This window comes from Ursus maritimus, unplaced genomic scaffold, assembly GCF_017311325.1.
Source record: "Ursus maritimus isolate PB19 unplaced genomic scaffold, ASM1731132v1 scaffold_19, whole genome shotgun sequence".
Lineage (NCBI taxonomy): Eukaryota > Metazoa > Chordata > Mammalia > Carnivora > Ursidae > Ursus > Ursus maritimus.
The window spans coordinates 50,343,655-50,359,633 of record NW_024424341.1 but is presented as its reverse complement, the minus strand read 5'-3'; the positions used below and the strand labels follow the sequence as shown (position 1 = coordinate 50,359,633).

At 54.8% G+C, this 15,979-nt stretch overlaps 1 protein-coding gene across 1 annotated transcript; it reads left to right on the top strand.

Annotated features, from left to right (window-relative positions):
* The first annotated feature begins 4,170 nt into the window (after window positions 1-4,170).
* On the top strand, window positions 4,171-7,798 carry LOC103661073 (galectin-7-like). Its single transcript, XM_040633940.1, has 4 exons — window positions 4,171-4,208; window positions 4,607-4,695; window positions 5,461-5,662; window positions 6,284-7,798. Exons 1-4 carry the CDS (start codon window positions 4,194-4,196, stop codon window positions 6,395-6,397), a joined length of 420 nt encoding a protein of 139 aa, XP_040489874.1. The 5' UTR covers window positions 4,171-4,193; the 3' UTR covers window positions 6,398-7,798.
* Window positions 7,799-15,979: the final 8,181 nt, after the last annotated feature.

The window sequence follows — 15,979 nt, the reverse complement described above, 5'->3', positions numbered from 1 at the left end:
GCGGCCCAGCAGCCCTCCCACCCACCTGCCCCACCCCACTCCCAGCCCCCACTCCTGCCCCACCCCACAGGGGGAAGAGGCCTGGGGCAGAGAACAGAATGGAAACTCTGGGTGGAGACAACCAGACTCAACCTGATCCACCACCCGACTGTCCCCCAGGCCTCCCAGACTCTCCATCCCCCCACCTCACGAGGCACCCAGGTGGGGGCGCCCCTTGGGAGCTAGGGCCTCAGAGAGGGAGGCTGGGCAGTTGGGTTTGGCCCGGGGGGCGGGGGGAGGTGGCAGAAGCACCCCCATTTTGTAGAGGAGAACACTGAGGCCTGGGGAGGGGCAGCCTCTCAGCCAAGGCCACACAGCAGGGAAGCAGCCCGGGGCGGGGCGGGGCCCGGGTGTGGACCAGGGCTGGGCAGCAGGACTTCCAACAGAGGGGCTGGGGGGCCTGAGGCTGGAGCACCAGCTCCTGAACGGGTCCCAAAATGACGGGTCCGCTACTCCCAGAGCAGGGTGGCCACTGTCTCGGCCTCCTTCTCCCGTGCGATGGATGCGGGCGACTCATGCTTCTCCTGAGCTCTTCCTTGTGGCTGGATATTTCTTCACACGCTGCCAGCCTGCAAGTCCCAGCTCGCCTTTGGTGTTCGGCCAAATGTTTGCGTTCGATCTATTATCCCTTGGATCGCCGGCTCGTTTCTCAGAACTCAGAGATGCGCCACCTCGACGGCTCCTCGTCTCCCGTCTTGATAGTCTTCCTATCAGTTCTGGAATCATATTTTCTGGAGCATTTTTTTCATTTCCATTTAAGTAGTCAATGTGCTCATTTCTCAATACTCTTCCTTTTCCTGAGCTAGACTCTGCTGCCCTAAAATCTGCAGGGTGTCACAGGATGAGGATGAGATTTGACAAACGCACAGCTGGGAGCAACCCCCACCCCCAGCAAGATGCCTCGAGCCCCAGAAACAGCCAGCCCCCCTCCACCCGCCCAGGAAGCCACCGCCATCCCTCGGCATTTCATGGCCACAGAGTTCATTTGGCATCAACGTGAGGAAGAGGGGTGGCCAGCAGGCTGGGTGGGCTGACCTCACCCTCCTTCTGGAAATAAGTCAGGTGAATGAAAAGGAAGTCATTGTCCCCACGGTGGTCCTGGGCATTGAAAATCCCAGGCTCTGCCAGCATCAGCTTGTAGGGGACTTTGGCTTGTTTGTTGTTCATGGGGAAGATCACACAGGGGCTGCTTTGGTTTTGTAAAGGAACATTCAAACGAGGCAAAGGACACCTTGATCTTCTGGCTAGCTCTTAAGCCCCAAATCTGCTGCAAGCCTTATGGTTCTATTTCTAGCCCTAGTGAATTTCAGCAACTGTCCCTGCAGAGGGGAGGCCTTTCTGTCCTGTTTGCTTCCACTGATAAACTGAGTTCATTGAACTCTCTTCCATACTCTAAGCTGCACTGGGATTTTACCATTTGTTCAGTGGTCAGTCTTTCCATTGTCCAATACATCCTTCCAAGTCCGAAGTCATTGTTGTACATTTCCATGCCTGCGGTGGAAATCCACTGACTTTTTCTTTCTCCTCCTCTTCTTCCATCTGTCCTTCTCCCTTCCTCCCTCCCTCCCTCCCTTCCTTTCTCCCTTCCTTCCTTCCTTCCTTCCTTCCTTCCTTCCTTCCTTCCTTCCTTCCCTTAGCTGAGGAGTTTGGTCCTCCAGCCATCAGCTGGGGCAGCACTCGCCGCCTCTGGTGGGTGGGGAGCTGGGGTGACGGTGGTGGGCAAGGACTGCAGCTCCACGGTGGTGTCAGAGGGAGCTGGTCCACAGGACCTGGGGTGGGGGTAGAAATTCAGAACCCGGCATTGATTTTGGTGTCAGGCCTTCTTCGTTGCGGTTGCCTTCCGTCTGGAATGGCTCCCTAGTCTTCCTTTGTCTTTCAGGACCTTGACACTTGGGCAGGTTGGAGGTCGATGTATCCTGGTCACGAGATACGGGTTATGCACTTTTCGCGGAAGACCCACAGAAGTGACACCGCGTGCATTCTGTCGAGCTGCCCGCCACCTCCCCGTGTCCTGCGGCCGGTGAATTGACTTGGATCATGTCACTGCTTCCTGGGCGGGTGGAGGGGGCTGGCTGTTTCTGGGGCTCGAGGCATCTTGCTGGGGGTGGGGGTTGCTCCCAGCTGTGCGTTTGTCAAATCTCATCCTCATCCTGTGACACCCTGCAGATTTTAGGGCAGCAGAGTCTAGCTCAGGAAAAGGAAGAGTATTGAGAAATGAGCACATTGACTACTTAAATGGAAATGAAAAAAATGCTCCAGAAAATATGATTCCAGAACTGATAGGAAGACTATCAAGACGGGAGACGAGGAGCCGTCGAGGTGGCGCATCTCTGAGTTCTGAGAAACGAGCCGGCGATCCAAGGGATAATAGATCGAACGCAAACATTTGGCCGAACACCAAAGGCGAGCTGGGACTTGCAGGCTGGCAGCGTGTGAAGAAATATCCAGCCACAAGGAAGAGCTCAGGAGAAGCATGAGTCGCCCGCATCCATCGCACGGGAGAAGGAGGCCGAGACAGTGGCCACCCTGCTCTGGGAGTAGCGGACCCGTCATTTTGGGACCCGTTCAGGAGCTGGTGCTCCAGCCTCAGGCCCCCCAGCCCCTCTGTTGGAAGTCCTGCTGCCCAGCCCTGGTCCACACCCGGGCCCCGCCCCGCCCCGGGCTGCTTCCCTGCTGTGTGGCCTTGGCTGAGAGGCTGCCCCTCCCCAGGCCTCAGTGTTCTCCTCTACAAAATGGGGGTGCTTCTGCCACCTCCCCCCGCCCCCCGGGCCAAACCCAACTGCCCAGCCTCCCTCTCTGAGGCCCTAGCTCCCAAGGGGCGCCCCCACCTGGGTGCCTCGTGAGGTGGGGGGATGGAGAGTCTGGGAGGCCTGGGGGACAGTCGGGTGGTGGATCAGGTTGAGTCTGGTTGTCTCCACCCAGAGTTTCCATTCTGTTCTCTGCCCCAGGCCTCTTCCCCCTGTGGGGTGGGGCAGGAGTGGGGGCTGGGAGTGGGGTGGTGCAGGTGGGTGGGAGGGCTGCTGGGCTGCTACGAGGGGTTTCTGCTCAGCTGTGTCACCCTGCCTCTTCCCTGCCTTCCAGAACCATCTTTCAGCATTCTCCCTCTGCCTGCCCCTTTCGGATCCTGGATTCCTCTCCTGGAGTCTTGGGCTATGGGGGTTGGCAGTGAGCCTGGGTGGAGGAGGGTCTGGGTGTGGGTGGGTCCTAGACACCCCTCCTGGCCCTCCCTACACCTGAGAGCTAGCTGGGAGAGTGGCCGCGGCTCTGGGACGTGGAACGGGACAGAGCTTTAGAGGAGAGAGGCCCACAGGGAGACCCGGGAGAGAGAGTGGGAGCCAGAGGGCCCGGGAGAGGGAGCAGGGCACTCACAGGGACAGAAGACATAAAAGGGATAGAAACTGCCCGAGTCCAGGAAAGGCAGAGCCACACGGACATGGTAGCGCCCAGGCTGGTGCTTTGGGCAAAGGGCCTCCCCTCCCTGAGCCTCCGTGTCCTTGGCTGTAGAACGGGGGTGACCGAGGCCCTTGGCGGCTGGGCTCCCGCTGAGCGCCCAGGGAGGTGTGGAGTGCGCAGGCGCGCCCAAGGCCTCAGAAAGGGCACGTGCTGGCCTTTCTCATTCCTTCTTGCCCTGCATTGCAGGCGCGCTTCCGGCTTCCCGTGGGCCAGGCCCTGCTCTAGGCCCCAGGGACGCAGCGCCGGCCCTCAGGCGAACCGGCGGGCCCTCGGAGCCCCTCTTCCGGGGCTGCGGCTGCTCCTGGGTCCGGGGCCTGAGCGGGCAAGTCGGGGCGCAGGTCTCCCAAGATAAAATAGGCAAAATACTCTTTTCTCCCTGCCAAGCAGCAGGAAGACAGGACTGGATGGATGGTGGCTCACCCGGTCCCCTCTGTCCCCAGTATTTCCTTAGGAACTGTCTTTATGGTCATTAGCTCAAAGGAGGGGGGCAGCACCCCTGGGAACCCTCGGGAGTGAAGGGAAGGCACAGGGCCCAGAAAGAGGGTGCTGGGCCAGGTGGCCTCAGGGCCAGGGTCTGTGCCAGGTGTGGGCGGTGGGTGTGGAAATGGGGGGTGAGTCAGCCTGGCCTGCCCCGCCCTGCTTTTATTTAAGGTCCCAGCAGCCATCCCCACCAGCGCCATTTAGGCCCCACTGTCCCAGCCATGGCAGGGAGCTCCGTGAGTGCCTCAGGGGCCTTGGGGTTTGGGGGGCTTGGACCCAAGGCTGCACCGGACTAGGGGAGGGGCTGGGCCCGCCTGACATCTCCTGTTTGAAAGGAGAAAGTGGGTGCTAGGGTGTGCTAGAAGTGCTTGGGCTGTGGCTCTTGGGTTGACCCAACCCAACCCAACGCTCCCATCCTCTCTTGGATTCTCTCTCTGTGTGTGTCTGTTGATTCTGTGTGTTTCTCTCCCCACCTCTGCCTGGCTCTGGCTCTCTCTCTCCTGTCTCTCTGTGGCCTTTCTTCTCAGCGATTTAGCTGATCTGGGTCCTGGTCCTTTTCTGCCTGGGGCTGACCCATCTGTCTCTGTCTTCTGCGTCGCTGGTTGCCTTGGTCCCCGCACCGCTGGTCCTGCAGAATGTGCCCCACAAGACCTCTCTGCCCGAGGGCATCCGAGTCGGCACTGTGATGAGGATTCGTGGTGTGGTCCCGGACAAGGCTGGCAGGTGAGCCCCCAGGCCCCAGCGGTAATGGTGGGAGGTGTCCAGGCTCAGCTGACCCCGACTTTTTCCAGCCCAGATGGGAAGGAGTTCAAGCCACCTATGTCCACCAGGGTCTTGGAATCCCCAGGCCATCAATGACTTTCCGGAATCTCATGTCTTCCCTTATTTGTCCCATGGCTGGGTACAAGTTGGGGTGCCTATGTGTCCCCAGGAATCTGGGGGCTCCAGGGCAATCTCAGGGTTCCTACCTCTCATCCTATGACTCCCAGTCCGAATCCCCAGGAACTCTGGAAATATGTCCTGTGATCTGGAGGTGCCCTGGGCATCTGGGAAACCCAAGCAATCAGTCCTGAGACTTCCTGGGTCCGGGAACTGCGGGATTGCTGGGAATCTGCGGTGCCTGGAATGATGGGGTCCGCGGTACTGTTCCTAGCCCTCTAGGAATGGGGATACCCTCGGAATGGGGAGCACCCTGGCCATGGGCACCATGACTCATGGCAACTCTTAGCGGATTGGGAAATTGAGGGGCACGCAAACCATAGCAGGGCGACGCTCGTGCAGGTGGGTGTGTCCAGGGTCCCCAGAAGTTTTTGGATGCCCTGGAATCTGGGTCCTGGCCTCCAGTCCACGGCCCTCCTTCTGTGGTGTGAGTCTGAGGTCACTGTAAATTTGGCTGGCTTCCCACCAGCGGCTGCAGTCCATCGGTTCTCGATCTTAACTTGGTGGTCCTTGGCCTCCGACATGTATCTGCCCCCCCCCATCTACCAGGTTCTACGTAAACCTGCTGTGCAGTGAGGTGCCCGGGAGTGAGGCCGCCCTGCATTTCAACCCCCGCCTGGACGAGTCCACTGTGGTCTTCAACACCCTGGAGCAGGGCGCCTGGGGCCGAGAGGAGCGTGGCTCAGGCATTCCTTTCCAGCATGGGCAGCCCTTCGATGTGCTCCTCATCGCCACGGAAGAAGGCTTCAAGGTGGGGCCCTGCCACCTACAGGCAGGCTGTGTTGGGGGGAGGGGAACCATGGCGTGGCCTGCTGGGCTGGAGTTTCCCCAGTCCCCCTTCTTCCCCTGGTGCATCCCCACTAGTGTCACAAGGCAGGGGTGAGGCAGCGGCAAGGACCAGCGAGCAAGAGCCAAATGCCCAGAGGGTGGGTGTCCCCTAGCCTGGCAGCGGGGCCCCGGTTTTCTCCCTGACAGTGTGTGAGGCTGACGCTCTGGGGCAGGGCAAGGCTGGGTCGGGAGATGGGCCCAGAAACACGCGCCAGCGGGCGGGGGGCGCCGCAGACCCTCCAGCGCCCAGGCCATTCACCACTGCCCGTGGGAGCGGCAGGAGGGCGGCAGGGCACGCCGCAAGCGGAGCGAGCAGCCCCCGCCAACCCTGAAAACGCACGTCTTGGGCCACCCCGTCGGCCCACAGAACGTTCCCGACAAGCGGGTAGAACGATCGGGAGCCCATTTTGCCACCGGGGAGCCCGGGGCCCGGCGTGCTGAGGGAGGGCCCAGGTCACAGGGCGCGGGCCGAGTCGGGAAGGACCCCCCAACCCCCCCACCCCGGGCGGCCTCGGCACTCCAGCGCGGACCCCTGTCCCCGCAGGCGGTGGTCGGCGACTCGGAGTACCACCACTTCCGCTACCGCATCCCGCCGGCGCGCGTGCGCCTCCTGGAGGTGGGCGGGGACCTGCAGCTGGATTCCGTGAAGATCTTCTGAGACCCCCCCGGGAGGACCGGGGCAGTGGGGTCCCCGGAATGGCAAATAAAGTTTCAGCCCACGTCTGTGCGCCTCCTCTGTGTCTGTGTTTCCTGCGTGCAGACGCGGAAGGCAGGTTCAGAGAGGTGCCGACTCCGAGCAAGTGTCACCCAGCGGTCCCGCGGCCGAGGCGCGATGCGGGACCGGCTCTGGGAGGACGCGTGTGTTAGGTTAGGGAGGCCTCTGGAGGGTCGCGATCGGCTAGGGGTGTGTCTTGGCTCGTCTTCCAGCCGCACTTTGCAGGGCAGCTGGGCGGTAGTGCGGGTGGGGGGAACCTGCTGGGGGTCGGAGCGGGCTCAAGCTCCCCTCGGCGCCCCCTTTGCGCGGAACGACGGAGCCCCAAGGGGTGCATCTGCCAACGGGGGAGCGAGTCCCCACATGCCTGGTGCCCTGGAGAGCCCGAGCTGGGGAGACGGGGCCTGGGACCCGTGCAGGCTCCCTGCGCCGCTGCCCCTCTCCTGTCCCCTCTGCGGCGGCTGCTGGGCCTGTGGGTGGCGGGAGCCGGCTGGCGCGGGGTGGGGCTGGGCAGCGGATGGGGCGGCGCCGTCCTCCCCGCTGTCCCGTAGTCGGGACAGGTCCCCGCCCGTGCGCCCCGGGGCAGACGCGCACTGGAGCGGCATCTCCCCGCGGAGCGGACGGGGGACACGAGGATCAGGCGTCTGGGTCCCCGGTGCGGGCATGAGCCCCATTCCCACACTTCTTCACCTGGGCTCCCGGCCCTGCCCGAGTGCCAACTGGTGGGATTGGGGTAGTGGGCGCCCACACACAGTGTCCAGTCACCCCCACCGCTAGGCCGTGCGTTTCCGATCGGAGGAGGTGGCTGCTTGTCAGTGGCTGTGACTGGAGGGAGGTCGTGACTCCGTGAGCGCGACACTCTGCAATGGCAGGGCCCCTAATTGTGAGATGGACCGGGTCGGCTGGCAAAGTTCTCTCACTGCGGTTGGGCCCTGCCCCGGAGTCTCGGGAACGTCTGGAGCCACGCCCTTGGAGGGGTTTGCTGGGGTTCCTGGCCTGGGATCCGTGCGAGATGTAGGACACGTCGCCTCCCCGTGGCCTCTGCAGACGCTGCAATTTCGGCAGTGGGTGTGGGAGCGATGGTGCATTACCTTGGATTTTTCTGAAGATGCAACATTCTGTGTGACCTCCGAATCTGGGCGAGTTCGAATCCTTCCAGGACTGGACTTTCTCCACACTTCCAAGCTTCAACCTGGAGCGGCGCCCCTGGATTCTGGGCCCTTCTTTGTGTACTCCTGGGTGGGCTGTGGCATAAGGGGTCTTCCTCTTCCAGTGGGAGACCTTAGAAATCTAACATCCATTGGTACACCAGGGCTGTTAAATGAATTAAAATTTATTTCATTTGTCTGTGTCGTGTAGCTTTTGTACATTAAAAAAAATTCTTGTACCTACCCATAGCGTACAAATTCGGAAAAGGACAATGAGAGGTATGACAGTGTCGGCACAACTGGTAAACTAGGTTGGATGATGGTGATTCGTCTGTGTTAATTTCCTGATTTTCACTTCTGTCTTACCTTATATATTGTGGAAAATAATCATGTTTATGCAAAATATTACTACATATTAAGAAAGTATCTGAGGGGCGCCTGGCTGGCTCAGTCAGTTAAGCATCTGCCTTTGGCTCAGTTCATGATCCCAGGGTCCTGGGATCGAGCCCCACATTGGGCTCCCTGCTCAGTGGGGAGCCTGCTTCTCCCTCTGCCTCTGCAGCTCCCCCTGCTCGTGCTTTCTCTTTCTCTCTGTGTCAAATAAATAAAAGTCTTTAAAAAATAAAGATTCTATTTATTTATTTGAGAGAGAGAGAGAGAGAGGGAGAACACGAGCAGGGGGAGGGGCAGAGGCAGAAGCAGACTCCCCGCTGAGCAGGGAGCCTGATGCCGGTATCAATCCCGGGACTATGGGATTATGACCTGAGACACCCAGGCGTTCCTAGGAGCTTGGGATTTTAGTTTGTTTTATACTCCACATCAGAGTGAGATCATATGGTATTTGTCTTTCTCTGTCTGACTTATTTCCCTTAGCATAATGCCCTCAAGGGTGATCCATGTTATGACAAATGGCAGGATGTATTTCTTTTCTGTAGCTAAATCATATTCTGTTGTGTGTACACACCTCATTTCCTTTATCCATGCACTCGTCAACGGACACTTAGTCTATTTCCATGTCTTGGCTGTTGTAAATAATGCTGAATGAACATGGGAGTGCAGATATCATTTTGAGTTTCTGTTTTCATTATCTTTATTTTTTTTTAATTTTAAAAAAGATTTTATTTATTTATTTATTTATTTATTTATTTGACAGAGAGAGAGCAAGTGCATACAAGCAGTGGGGAAGGGCAGAGGCGGAGGGAGAGGCAGGCTCCCCCTGAGCAGAGAGCCTGAGGCGGGGGCCCTGGGATCATGACCTGAGCTGAAGCAGACGCTTAACCAACTGAGCCACCCAGGCGCCCCATTATCTTTGGATAAATACCCAGAGGTGGATCAATGGAATTTCTATTTTTAATTTTTTTGGGGAAGCTCCATACTGTTTTCCACAGTAGCTGCACCAGTCTGCATTCCCAACGACAGTGACAAGGGTTCTCTTTTCTCCACATCCTCGCCAACACCTGTTGTTTCTTGTGTTGCTGATTGCGGCCATTTTGACAGGGGTGAGGTGACATCTCATTGTGGTTTCGATCTGCATACCGATGAGGAGTGACGGGGAGCATCTTCGCATGTGTCTCTTGGCCATCTGCATGACTTCTTTGGAAAAATGTCTGTTGAGGTCCCATGTCCGTTTTTTACCAGACTGTGTTTTGGAGACTGTGTTGATGCAAGTATCATAGAGCTGACCTGGTGCGTGTACTTGCTCTGGTAAGTTTTACGCTTTTGCGTAACTTTGTTAGAACTGATAGACTTGGCTTTACTTTGGTCACTGTCTCATCCTTCCTGTTTTTATTTTGTATGCTTTCCTGTATTTTTCTTTGTTTTTTGACCTTTGCCAATGGATTGTGTTTTCTTGTTTCTTTTCAAACTATTCTACTAATTTGTAAGTTACATGCCCTGTTCTTATTCCACCAATGATTAACTACAGATTTGACTCTTTCTTTTTCTTTTCTTTTTTTTTTTAAGATTTTATTTTTAGGGGCATCTGGCCAGCTCATTTTGTTAAGCGTCTGCCTTCAGCTCGGGTCATGATCCCAGGGTCCTGGGATCGAGTGTCGCATGGGGCTCCCTGCTCAGCGGGGAGCCTGCTTCTCCCTCTCACTCTGCCGTTCCCCCTGCTGTGCTCTCTCTTTCTCTGTCAAATAAATACATAAATAAATAATTTAAAAAATATTTTAAATAATCTCTATACCCAACATGGGGCTCAAACCCACAATCCTGAGATCAAGACTTGCTCCCTCTACCGACTGAGCCAGCCAGGCGCCCCTCTTTTTCTTTTTTGTTGAAGTATAGTTGACATATGTAGATTTTTTTAAAGCCCATACTTGAACCTGTGGTTACTTAATTAACAATGTCAAGAATTAAATGTTATCTGTTAATTCTCCCCAGGTAATACGAGGGGGATGATATAATTACTCTTTCTCCCCTGTAACTCATTCCAGTTTTTGTTGATACAATTTCAGGTTTTATTATTATTCTTTGCCTCTCCTTTCTCAGTATTTGGCCTCTACGAGGCCGCCAAAGTAGCACGGAGAGGACAAAGACAAGCCCGATCTATAATCAATGCAATTGTGTTTCATTACTATTCGTTCTGATTTTGAAATAATCACAAACCTATGGAGAAGTCCCCCCTATGGGCCCCCTCAGTGGACAGAACTAGGAAATGCTGGGCTTTGAGCTGCTGCATCCGTGGCTGTGGCCCTCCCTGGACATGCCCTGTGTCACCGAGAACAGCCTTACCTAATGTCATGCTCTTCTCAGGGCGTGGCCCATGCCAGTGGCCGGATGCTAACTGGGGTCCAAAGCCCTGACCGCTTTGCTTGCACTAGAGACAACCTGCGCGGCCACCCCAGCTTCAAACCTCCTCATAGCACTGTGTGAGGCCTGTCTCAACCACGTTGTGTGTCACCTTTACCCTCAACCCAATTCTGCTCCTTCACTTCCTTTTGGGGGGGATGTCGCCTGAGGTCACCCCACAATAGCCCTTCTGCGCGCAGGCCTTTGTCTGTGGGTCTGTTTCTAGGGACCTCAACCTAAGACACAGGATGATACAAGTATGTGAGGCATTAGGGGCAGTCCAGGGGCCCCTCAGGCGGCTTAAGCTGGAAGACACACTTCCAGAATAGTCTGCCAGCCTCTGATGAAAAGCCGAACAGGCAATTACTAGAAGGGCTTCAACTAGTCACCTTTGAGAAGCACGAGCGACTTCATTCATTAGCATGATGAATGTTAGAAATGGGTTTGGGGGGGCACCTGGGTGGCTCAGTTGGGTAAGTGTGTTAACCGATTCTGGATCTCAGCTCAGGTCTTGATCTCAGGGTCATGAGTTCAAACCCCGCGTTGGGCTCCGTGCTGGGCGTGGAGCCTACTTAAGAAAAAAATAAAAGGAAGTGAGTTTTCACTTGTATATTGAAGGGCTCATTTATAATTAGCTTAGTGGGGGCGCGTTGCTGGCTCAGTTAGTAGAGCATCCGGCTCTTGGGTCGTGAGTTCAAGCCCCATGTTGGACACAGAGTTTACTTTATTTATTTTTTTTTTAAAGATTTTATTTATTTATTTAACAGAGATAGAGACAGCCAGTGAGAGAGGGAACACAAGCAGGGGAGTGCAAGAGGAAGAAGCAGGCTCATAGCAGAGGAGCCTGATGTGGGGCTCGATCCCATAACACCGGGATCACGCCCTGAGCCGAAGGCAGACACTTAACCGCTGTGCCACCCAGGCGCCCCTACTTTAAAAAAATTATGGGGGTGCTTGGGTGGCTCAATCGATTTGAGTCTTGGTTTTGGCTCAGAACGTGATCTCAGGGTTGTGAGATCAGCCGGTGTGGGGCATCAGCAGGGAGTCTGCGGGAGATTCTCCTCCCTCTCCCTCTGCTCCTCCCCCCTCCCTCGAGCATGTGAGCGCATGCGTATTCTCTCTCTCTCTTCAAAATAAATACAAAAATCTTTTAAAAAATTAACATAATGTGTGTTAAAAATGGGCTGTTGCTGGTGAAATTGGTAACATGCAATGTTGACTATAATATTTCAGATACTTCCCACTGTCGTTTGAGCAGCGTATGAGAATCGGTGAACCCTCACTGCTCCCCTTCAGGAATGGTGGCCAAAGCATGAGTTGTAAGTGATCCTGTGATCACTCAGTGACTCCAGAAGGGCTCTGCTTGCCTGACCCCGGCCATAAGGCTAATCGAATAGGCTCCTCAAGGATGTGGTCGGGTGCACCTCAAATGAACCTTTCATGAAAGGTGACTTCAGAGCACCTGGAAGGACATAGCCTGCTGGGACTTCGTCAGACTTACAAGACAGGTTGGGAGGCCATCCTTGTCGTTGCCTGCTATGAGTCACGTCGGTGACGGCTTTGTCTCTAGCAAGTCTAGGCCGGGCAAGTCTCGGCTCTGCTTCCCTCGGTGTGGGCTTCGTTCCCCAGCACACTCACCTGGGTGCTAACTGACGGAAGCCGGTGGAGCATGTTCACATAGCAGTCCTTTGGGGGAGGTACCGGGGGCTGCCAAGAATCGGAGGGGGGCTTTCCCCTCACACAACCTCACTACTCAGTAATTCGCTACAGCAGAACCTCTCAAAAGGAATTATGACAACTGTAAGAATATTTTTTAAAAATGCTCTAAAAACTGATAAATAAAAAGAAAGAATCAAGGAAGCATCCTGTCTCTCTTTTATTTTTTTTTTAATTTTTTTCAAAGATTTTATTTATTTATTTGAAAGACAGACAGAGAGCACACTAGAGAGAGTGCACATAAGCTGGGGGCGGGCAGCGGGAGGGGAGGGGCAAAGGGAGAAGCAGAGGGAGAGGGAGAAGCAGGCTCCCCGCTGAGCAAGGAGCTGGACTCCACTAGGGGCTTGATCCCAGGACCTGAGCCAAAGGCAGCTGGTTAAGACTGAGCCACCCAGGCGGTCCCTGTCTCTCTTTTAGGAACTGTACCTCAGCAGATAAGGGGAAGTGTCTTTTATATCATATTCCAGCTACCACAGGAAAATGAAATGACGGAAGTAGAGTGTCACCATTTTGCAATCCCCATCTGGCACCAGCACTCGTAGGCAGCGGACGCCCGCTGCTAAGCATCACGAATGCAGAGACAACCAGATGGAAAAGCCAAACACCTCCGAGGGTGTCATTTGCCAAAAAAACGGAGCCTGCAACCGATAAGCATCTAGATTTCATGCCCAATTACAGGGATTACAGGAGACAGAAGTACATGGGAAATGCCACCAGAGGGTACATCAGCCACACCCGGACCTTGGCAAAGTCTCCAGGACAATCGAGGTGTTCAGCCAAAAATTGTAAGGGAAAAAAAGAGTTGAAAGAAGGAACTTGTAGATTAAAAGAGATTTAAGAGACACATCAATCAATTGCAGTAAATCCATCTTATTTGGGTCCTGGCTCAAAAAAATTTCTAACAATTTGATGACATTCATGAGACAGAAATGTGCATACCAACTGGAAATTTGGTGATAGTAAGGAATTATTGTTAATTTTCTTGATGTGACAATGGTATTTGGGTTACAGTGTTAAGAGTTTTTATCTTTTTTAAAAAAAGATTTTATTTATTTGATAGAGAAAAGAGAGCACAAGCAAGGGGTGCGGCAGGCAGAAGGAGAGGGAGAAGCAGGCTCCTCCACAGAGCAGCGACCCTGATGTGGGGCTTGATCCCAGGACCCTGTGATCATGACCTGAGCCAAAGGCCATCACTTAACCAACTGAGCCTCGCAGGTGCCCCTAAGAGTTCTTACCTTTTAGAGAAATGTTTTGAAATATTTACTGAGGGAGGGGCACCTGGGTGGCTCAGTCAGTTAAGCGTCTGGGTCCTGACTCAAAAAAGTCAGTTAAGTGTCTGGGTCCTGACCCAGCCCCTCAGGGGCTCCCTGCTCAGCAGGAAGTCTGCTTCTTCCTATGCCTCTGCCTCTCAAAAAAAAAAAATAGTTACTGAGGGAATGAAAGGAAGTCTGGGATTTGCTTCAAATCTATACAAGAGGGGGTGGTGTGGGCGTGGGGGTGGGGGATGAGTGAAGCTGGATTTCCAGGAGTTCATCATCACTGAAGCTGGCTGATGGGGATGTGGGGTTCACATACTGGTCTGTCTACTTTTGTTGATGTTTTCAATTTTCCATAACAAAGTACTTTTTTTAGTGAATAGTATTATCCTGTGGGTATCCTTCTGAGGCTTGCTTTGTCTTTAAGATTTTATTTGTCAGCGAGCACAAGCAGGGGGAGCGGCAGGCGGAGGGAGAAGCAATCTCCCTTCTGAGCAAGAAGCCCGATGCGGGACTCGATCTCAGGACCCCAGGATCAGGACCTGAGCCGAAGACAATGCTTCACTGCCTGAGCCGCCCACGCGCCCTGTGCATTTCTTTAGTACACACGTGACTGGGAGCGGAATGGCTGTGTCACGGGGTCGGCGTCTAGCGAGGAGTGCCAGGGCGTCTTCCCAAGTGCACCCAGTGACCGCGTTGCATCAGCGTGGCCGGTACGGCCCATCCCTGCGACACTTGATCTTCAGGCTTCTGAACTTTCTTCCTAATGTAGTGGGCGGGCCGGCATTTCAGGTGGTCTTGATTAGGGGCAGGTGGTCGGACACGGATTCGGTGATTGCTTATTCGTGTCCTCTGCCCATTTTCTACTGAGTCACCTGTGGTTTGTCTAGCGGAGCTCTTTACACATTCTGAATACTAATCGTCGGAGAGACAATGTAGTCTAATCGGTTAACCCGACATCCGATTCCAGCCCTGCTTCTGTAACCGTGAGAGGGCAGGGAAAGCGCCACGCTCCTCCCTGCACTCAACTTTCTCCTTTGTAAACCTTACCGCTTGCTGTGGACTATGTTTGTGCCCCTCCAGAATTCCTCTGTTGAAGCTTTAACCCCCCATAGGATGGCATTAAGGGGTGGGGTCTTTAAAGAGGTCAGGAGGTTCAGATGAGACCTTGAGGGTGGGATCTCTCCTCCCGCTCAAGATGGGATTCGTGGCCCTGTAAGAAGAGGAAGAGAAACCGGAGCTGGCTTGCTCCCAACACCCGGGGAAGGTGCAGCGCGAAGGCAGCCGTTGGCCAGCCTGGAAGGGACCTCGCCAGGACCTAGCCATGCTGACCCCCTGCCCTGGGACTGTGCGGGCCCAGCACTTGGACAGAAAGGTCTGCCCCAGCCAGGGCACTTCCTGCAGCCACTGGGGCCACTGAGGTCCTTCTCACGGTTCACGTGTAGACTAAAGCAGGTATTTGTGAAGCGCCCAGCATGGGGCATGGGGCAAAGCGCCCTGTAAACAGCAAGCATCTATTTGTTACCTGTGTGACATATCTGCTGTCGCTAGGGGTGGGGCTTTGCATCTTCATGATAGTGTTTGATTTTTTAAAAACTTATTTGTTTGAGAGAGAGAGAATGCGCAAGAGTGAAGGAGGGGAGATGGGGAGGGGCAGAGGGAGACAGAGAAACAGACTCCCCGCTGAGCCTGTAGCCCGATGTGGGGCTCGATCCCACAACCCCGAGATCATGACCTGAGCTGAAATCAAGAGTCTGCCGCTCAGGGGTGCGTGGGTGGCTCAGTCGTGGAGCGTCTGCCTTCGGCCCAGGGTGTGATCCCGGGGTCCTGGGATAGAGTCTCGTGTTGGGCTCCCTGCTCAGCGGGGAGTTTGCTTCTCCCTCTGCCTCTGCTTCTCAAAAAGAAATATTTACTGAGGGAGTGAAAGGAAGTCTGGGATTTGCTTCAAATCTATACAAGAGGGGCGGCATGGGCGTGGGGGTGGGGGATGAGTGAAGCTGGATTTCCAGGAGTTCATCATCACTGAAGCTGGCTGATGGGGATGTGGGGTTCACATACCGTTCTGTCTACTTTTGTTGATGTTTTCAATTTTCCATAACAAAGTACTTTTTTAGTGAATAGTATTATCCTGTGGGTATCCTTCTGAGGCTTGCTTTGTCTTTTCTTCAAGATTTTATTTGTGAGAGAGTGAGCGAGCACACAAGCAGGGGGAGTGGCGGGCAGAGGGAGAGGCAGGCTCCCCCCTTAGCAAACAGCCTGATGCGGAGCTCGATCCGTGGACCCTGGGATCATGACCTGAGTTGGAGGCAGACGCTTCACCGGCTGAGCCACCCAGGTGCCCCTAAGAGTTCTTATCTTATGGAGAAATGTTTTGAAATATTTACTGAGGGAGGGGGCGCCTGGCTGGCTCGGTTGGTTAAGTGTCTGCCTTCGGCTCAGGGCGTGATCCCAGTGTCCTGGGATCGAGGCCCACATCGGGTGCCCTGCTCAGCGGGGAGCCTGCTTCTCCCTCTCCCACTCTACCTGCTTGTGTTCCCTCTCTCACTGTTTTTCTCTGTCAAATAAGTGGATAAAATCTTTAATAAAAAAAAGTCTGCCTCTCAGCCGACTGAGCC